This window comes from Haplochromis burtoni, unplaced genomic scaffold (assembly GCF_018398535.1).
Source record: "Haplochromis burtoni strain Fernald_Lab_line unplaced genomic scaffold, NCSU_Asbu1 Contig_436, whole genome shotgun sequence".
Taxonomy (NCBI): Eukaryota; Metazoa; Chordata; class Actinopteri; order Cichliformes; family Cichlidae; genus Haplochromis; species Haplochromis burtoni.
This window is the reverse complement of record NW_024582797.1, coordinates 394,966-402,521: the sequence shown is the minus strand read 5'-3', so window position 1 is coordinate 402,521 and position 7,556 is coordinate 394,966. Positions and strand designations below refer to the sequence as shown.

Genomic DNA, 7,556 nt, shown 5'->3' with positions numbered 1-7,556 from the left:
TAAATGGGACTACAGACGTTGTTGAGGACATTCATTGTCAGCACACCAAACACAGGAGCATAGTGGTTAAAGTCATGCAACTGTGACGTCATTTCTTTATAGGTCAGCTTTAGCTACTTCTTGCTATTAGATTTACTCTTCCAAAATCATAAGGCTTAGAAAGAAATGTGTTACTTACAAATAGAAGTATCATAAGTTTCCCCATAGAGCATGTTTTCTCACCAAAACAAAAAAAACATTTGAAAAAGGAAAAAAAAAAACATATAATCAAAATCTCAACCTTGCAACTACAACTGCTCTGGTCTACCTTATTCGGGTATCAGTCATCTTCAAATTTTCCTTTTACTACCCAAATAAATCATGAACCTAAATTGTTGCTTTGTTTGATATTGTGTGATATTAGAGCTGTAAGTTCAAAAGCACATGAAAATGTGTAATTGTCTCTCTAGGGATTCTAAAATGTAAAAAATATAGGGTGAATTAAGGGCAGTTTTGGAAAATATTTGAATTTATGGCTTTAAAATAATTAATTTTTACATAACACTGATGATGAATTTGAGTTGGAATGGCTGTTATGTCGTTTTTCAAGGAGAAGTACACCATTTCATCTAAAATAATCCCCAAACCATTTTTGTAACATTCAAGTGATTATTTTGTATCAAACATTTGAGCACTGCCCCACTGTTTAGCACATTAAAAGCCTAATTCCAAAAAACAAAATATAAAATTGATTTTTTTGTTTGTTTTTTGTGTGTCGTGTTTTTTTCCCCCGTCATATCGATGTTCCCATCAACGGTGTCTGTTACTTAAACTTGTGTGGTGTATGACATTTAGTGTTAACTTCCTGTACAGTGCTTGACTGCATAACTGGCCTATACAATGACACTGATGCAGACACACTGTTTTAATTATGTGGGTTGAAAGGTAGAGCTTAGCAAAGAAAAAAAAGTAGCTTTCATTCTTACTCATGAGTGGAAGAACCCTTAACTCACCATGATAAGAACAATGATTATTATAACAATGTTTACAGTAATTAAGAAGAAACCCAGAAGCTGGTGCGCCTCAACATGCTAAGTATGTGGAAATCCTGCAGCATGTAAATTATGCAAAACTACAACAGATGATAAATCAACCTTGTCAATAAACCAGCTCCAATAAATAAAAACCTAAAACCAAATACTTTGTTTTTTTTACTCAACCTCAACCACACTTTATTTAACAAAATAGAAGCAGGTCAAATATCGCAAAGCATATAAATGTAACTTTGAAACACAGCGTTTGAAAGTTATGACAAATCATCAGTGGACTGTGGCACAGTAAATACTCCACAGAATAGACACATAGTTACCCCCAATATATCCCCTCCCTGTGATTGGACAGGAAAACCGAGGAAAGGGAAGCTGGTGGAGGTGGTGGCGTGTTTCGGAGGGGGGGCAAGGACGAAAATGGTGATGAGGGTGGTGACTGGTTTGTCACAGATCTGCTGAGATGTTAGTCTCCAAGGTCAAGCTGCGTATAATTATGTGGTTTGGGGTAAAGAGGGGAGGGAAAGTAAGGGCGGCTACACGTACATGCAAATGGTCACGCAGCTGCTCTCTCGCGCGCGCTCTCTCTGATTTGTCTTCACACATGCGGGCTGCATGACCGTGCACGCGCGGTCCTGCACGCACGCACAAAGGGGGCCGACAGACAAAAGAAAAAAAAGCAGGAAAAATGATTCAGCACCATGAACAGCGCTAGCTTGAATTGTAGGCCTACTTGTGGGGGGAAGAAGAGGCAAGGTGAGGGGCAGTATGGGGGATGTAAGCCCGTCTAAACATCGTCTCTGTACACTCTCATCGTGGCCATGGTAAGTTTTGACCGAATTAGCCTGAACTCGTGTCGAAATTAAGCATATTGGAGTGGGTTTTGTAAAAGAAAATCAGTTGGCAAAGTGAAAACCAGTGCTAGGGTTTTACATAACAAACATTAAGTCAAAAGACAAAAATGCTAATTGCACATTCCTCGCTTCTGTTTGAACTACTGCAGAGTTAAAGAATTGACTTTCTTTTTTTCAAACAAGCCCCAGCTATTTTAATGCTTGTTTGTTGTTGTTTTTGTGTTGTTGTTGTTGTCATTGGGTTTTGGTTCGTTTTTGTTTTTTTGTTTGTTTGTTTGTTTGTTTGGTTTTTTTTTGGGGGGGGGGTCATCCTTCTTCTTTGTTTTAAATTCAGGTAAAGCAATATAGGCTATAAGCAGCATATCCCATGACAATAGCTGAGCTCCGGGAAGAGAAAATAGCAATAAAACAGGTATTCAGTCATGGCATTGTTGTTATGAGCTCACAAAAACCATGCGGCCCCTTCAAGAAGAGTAGCTCAAGTTCAAAAGTGAATAATTTGAAAGCAAAAAAAAGACATCTTGCTTTATGTAGTTACCTCTGCGTTATGTTTGTATGTAGGTACCTTTGATTTCTTTCTTGCTGTAAAATGCTCCAGCTTGCCTCACTTCTCTCCCAGCCACAAAAAAACAAAAACAAAAAAACCCGCCTCTTTCAAGCACGTTTTGTCCTAAATACAGTGACTTCTCCTATTTGGACAAGATTAGATGGCTTTACAAAAGCTCACAATATAATGAAAGTGAATCATAGCCATAAGCTTTTATGTGGAGGAATACATTTTTTTTCCTGACATTAAAAAACAGCGTTCTATCTATGTCAGTCTACCTTCGCTGTTTACATCGAATTGCATTAGCTCAATTGAAAACACTTCTTTGCTTTTGAAAAAATATGACAGTATAAACCCCCCACCCCCCATACCCCCAACTTTTTAACTTGTTGCAATGTTTTTTTGTTTATTTATTTGTTTTGTTTTCTTCCTCTCACCCAAAGCAGGCTATATTCATTGACACATAAATAAAAAGAAGAAGAAGAAGAAAAAAATAAGGTTAAAAAAACACACTGTTATTTTTAGCTACATTAACTTTGCAGCATAAGCATCTGAGTGACGTTAATTGGTCATGCTCATCTGCATGTCGGAATATCTGAACAATTGGCACACCATAAAATAACACAGTTTTACATTCATAAAGGAGATGATGAGTGCGCAGACGTGGGTTTCTTTTTCTTTTTTTTCTCTCTTTTTGTTCAAAATCTGCGCCACTTAAGTATAAATAACCCCAAATATTCATCGACAATCAAAAAAAAAATGATAACAAACAGAAAAAAAGAACATGCACTGACAGCTTCACTTCCATCACACTCCTCTTCCTCCTCTTCATCCCTCCTTTTATGTTTTTGTTTCTCCAAACAAGTTCAAAACAACAAATACAAATCCTAACTGCAGGTTCACAAAAAAATAGAGAAATGGCACTTTGTAATAGTCATATATAACTCTTAATATCTATATATAGTCGTCATATTGATATAACATGAGAAGGGGTCGAGTTGGCTCCTTTTTACGCTTGTTTGTGGTGGTTATGGTTTCCCCTCTCCGTCGCGCGCCCGTCTCTCTGGTGTGTGTGTGTGTGTGTGTGTGTGTGTGTGTGTGTGTGTGTGTGTGTGTGTGTGTGTGTGTGTGTGTGTGTGTGTGTGTTGAAACCATGCGAAATATCTTCATGCAGATTATGATACATCGGGTCCGAGTATTTACATTTACATTCATGCGCTCGTGCACCATTCCCTCGGGGACGGGTCCTCGGTCCTTGAATCCACACACACGCGCTCGCTCTTTGAATTATTATTATTATTAATATTATTATTATTAATAATAATAATATTACTGTTGTTATTCTCCCTCTCTCCCCTCTTTTCTGTCTTGCAGAGATATGTGGTCCGATTGCGGCAAAAACAAAATAGAAAAATCCGACTACTGGGAGGGAGAGAGAAAAGGGGAGGGGTGGGTTGTAGCCTTTTCTTTGGGGGGGCTTGGCATATACATATATTACAGAGTGGGGTGAGGAGGGGCAGGGGGGCTGTGCAACAGCAGCAGCAGACTTGGTTCAAATGGATAAAATATAAAGTTCGTATGTGTATCTGTCTCTTTGTGTGTGTGTTTGTAATCCAGGGAAGGGAGGGGGGCATCTTTCCTTTTTACGCATCGTTTGTCGTGGAGAGATGCGTGCTGCAGTCGAAGCCCCGGTGCGCGCCCCCGTCCGCGTGATAAGACCCGCTGTGCCAGTACGAAGAGTCGCACACAGTCTGCAGGGAATTGATCTCGGACGCGGAGGAGTTTCCGTCCCTCCGCTTCGACCTCTTTCGGTTCCGCAAAATAAACACGAGCATCCCCACCACGGTGAACGCGGACGTGACGAACACCAGCAGCAGACCGGGCACGAGCACCGAGATGGAGACCCTGTTGGGCTCCAGGTAGGAGTTCGAGCGCGTCCCCGAGTCCTGCGCGAAAGTGCTGTTTTTGGACAGCGACGTCGGGGAGACGTAGAGCTTGGGGCACAGCAGGTCGTTCCGCACGTAGCGGAAGTCTCGCTTCCAGAACTCCTCCGGCGACTCGCACTTGAGGTCGCTCACGATCACGTCGGCCCCCAGCTTCTCCGTCCACTGCTTGAAGGGCACGATTTTGCACGAGCAATCCCACGGGTTCCCGTGCAAATCGATCTGGATGATCGAGTTGAGCTGGTCCAGCACGCCTGCCACGGGGAGATAGGGGAAGTAGTTGTTGTGCAGGCTGATCTTAGATAAAGAAATCCCAAGGAAAGCATCCGCGGGTAACGATTTGAGCAAGTTGTTGTTGAGGAAGAGAACCCTCAGGTTCGGCATGGGGCTAAACGCGCCCGCAACTACGAGCTGGATGTCGTTGTATTCCAAACTGAGATATTCCAAATTCACGAGGCCCACGAACATCTCCGTCACCAGCGCGTCCAGGTAGTTCTTATCCAAGTACAGCCACCTGAGCTCGCTCTGGTTTTGAAACGTGCCGTTGTCGATCACCTTGATGTTGTTCGCGCCCAGGTCGAGCAAGTTGAGGCTCGCGTAGCCGAGCAGCTGGTTTTTCTTCACCGCGTGGATGTTGTTTTCTCTCATGTTGAGCTCGTGAGCGGCCAGGGGTTTGGGTTTGAGGTTGGACAGGCTCTCGATCTTCTTGCCCTCGCAGTTGACCCCCAGCCCCTGCCTGGAGCCCACCAGCTTGCACTTGCACGGCTCGGGGCACGTCACGTTGCGCAGCTGCTGTTGCTCCCTGTCCACACCTGCCGCCACTGGAGTGGGTTTCGTTTTCAGCTGCCAGTTCTCACGAGATTTGGAGTGGTTCTTGTTGGACCCGTGGCCTCCTGGCGTCGGGGGCCTGCTGGCATTTCCGCTGGGCTTGTAAGGCGTCGGGTGCGTGTCGCGGGCCATGGAGGTCTCCTCTTGGGTGGGAGGGGCCACCAGGCTGCTGTCCACGCCGGCGCTCTGCGAGGGGCACAGATCCGCCTCTGACGTCTCGTTCAGGTCGCTGCCCTGCAGCCTGGTGGGAGCCTCGCATATCACCCTCCCGATGAGCGCGTTCCGCGGTATGTTCTCCAGCCACTCCTTGAGCGAAACCAGGTCGCAGTTACAGTCCCACGGGTTGTCCTCCAACAAAACCTCCGCAATGCCCGGGATCTGCTCCAGGATCCCTTCATAAGGCAACGTTTTGATTCGGTTTCCGCGCAGGTCGAGATGCGTAATGGGCACATGTTGAAACACGTTCACGGGCAACGCGCTGATGAGGTTGTCGTTAAGTATCAACACTTCAAGTTTATTTAGGTCCCTGAAAACGGCGGGGTCAATATCCCTCAGTAGATTAAAATCTGCTTGGAGATATTCCAAGTCGTCCAAGCCCAGAAACGTGCTCTTTCTGAACGATCTGATCTTATTGTTATTGATGTGCAGCCGCTTGACCAGCTGAAGTCCCAGGAAGGCGCCGGGCACGATGTCGTGCAAGCCGTTGTTTTCCAAATGCAGACTCACGGCGTTGTAAAAGTTGGCGAACTCGTTGGGAAATAGCCTAGAGAGAGAATTCCCGTGCAGCAGCAAGTGATAAAACTGCGAGCTGGGGCCGGTGAGCTGCTGCAGAGTGGTGAAGCTCCTCTTTTCGCAGTCTATGTGTAGGTCTCCCTCCACCTCGTTGCAGGAGCATATCTGCTCCTTGCAAACGTCCCTTGTAACGTTCCCACTGGCGAGACAAAGAGCGGCTTTCAGCAGGACGATCCAAAGCAGCATTTTTTCAACGTGGACGACTCATTCCCGGATTCAAGACGCGGCGCGAGCTGGGGGTCTGGTCTGCATCAGCGGGAAGGAGGGAAGCAAAAAAAAAGGGGGGGGGGGAGAAAAGAGGGAGAGAGAGAAATACAGATATTTACTGAAGGGGGGAGAGAGATAAGGCAGTCTTTTTATCACACATCCACGCTGCGTCTAACCTGCTCTCGTGTCCACTCTTCCAGTTTTGTTTCCTCTCTGTTCCCCCCACGAATCCAAAAACACAAACATAAACGTCTCTTTCAAGTCGACCGAGTCCTCACAGCCTCGCAAGGTTCGGGGATATAATCGGAAGAAAAGCGGAAAGAAAAGAGCGTCAGCGGAGTCCGGCTCATCTTTTCGTTTTTTTCTTTGCTTTTTCAGTTCGTTTAACACTGACCTTGGCAGTGATGGAGAGAGGGGGGAAGGTGGTGGTGGTGGGGGGGTAAAAACGAACAAATCCGTGGCTTTTTCCTCCCACCGGTTGTGTTACTGAGCGCTGCGGCGGCGGTGGCGGCTTCGTCGGGAGCTGTCCGCTCTCCCCCCGGTGCTGAATTCACTCCCAGCGCTGGGGCTTCACAGGCGGTCCCACCACTGCAAAACACCGGCATCCCCCCCTCACATCCCTCGGCGTCTCGCCTGGCTCGTTTGCGCCGATTTTTTCCCTTCTTCTTCTTCTTCTCCTCAACACCAGCACCAACTACAACCTCTCTCTCTCTCACTCCCTCTCCTTTTCTCCCCCCTCTTCTTCTTCTTCTTCTTCTTCTTCTTCTTCTTCTTTTTTGTGGCAAATTCAGGAATCACAAAAAGAGGAACGCGGAGACTGCGTTCATCCTAGCGCGGTGCTCTAAGAAAGATCTGACACCCTCTACTGAGCTGTAATGGAAAAAAAAATCCGTCGACTGACTGAGGGAATGCTGAGGAGAGAGAGAAAGGAGGGGGGTCGCTTTTCGAACCCCCCTGGAAGAAGAAGAAAACTCACTTTCGTTTCTTTCTTTTGCTTTTAGGGCTTTCGGTGTTTTCGAATTTTCCATCCAGCGGCACAAAAATCAAACACGCACAATAAGATGCTTCTTCCACAAGAATTCTCACAGCTCGCAGCTACACGGTGAAAGTGTCCAACCCGGCATCGTCAAAAAAATACACGGGTGAGATCTTCACAGTAAGGATCGTGATAGCTCAGCCTTCTTTCTCAGAAAGAAGAAGGAGGCATTAGTTTGTCCCTGCAGAGCCTCCACTGTCACAGTCCGGACTTTCGACCCGTTGCTTCTGAGAAACACTGTTGAATGCAGTAAAAACAATTATCCGGTACAGGCATGGCTCAGCTCGCGCAGGGAGGGAAAAGAAAGCAAAAAAAAAAAAAAAA

General features: G+C 45.8%; 1 protein-coding gene across 1 annotated transcript; it reads right to left on the bottom strand.

Moving 5' to 3' along the window:
• Positions 1–2,206: 2,206 nt before the first annotated feature.
• LOC102300785 (SLIT and NTRK-like protein 1) lies at positions 2,207–7,550 on the bottom strand. The gene is made up of 2 exons (XM_005945215.3): positions 6,373–7,550; positions 2,207–6,235 (listed from the first exon to the last, which is right to left on the bottom strand). Exon 2 carries the CDS (start codon positions 6,173–6,175, stop codon positions 4,070–4,072), a length of 2,106 nt encoding a protein of 701 aa, XP_005945277.1. The 5' UTR covers positions 6,176–6,235; positions 6,373–7,550; the 3' UTR covers positions 2,207–4,069.
• Between the last annotated feature and the right edge of the window lie 6 nt (positions 7,551–7,556).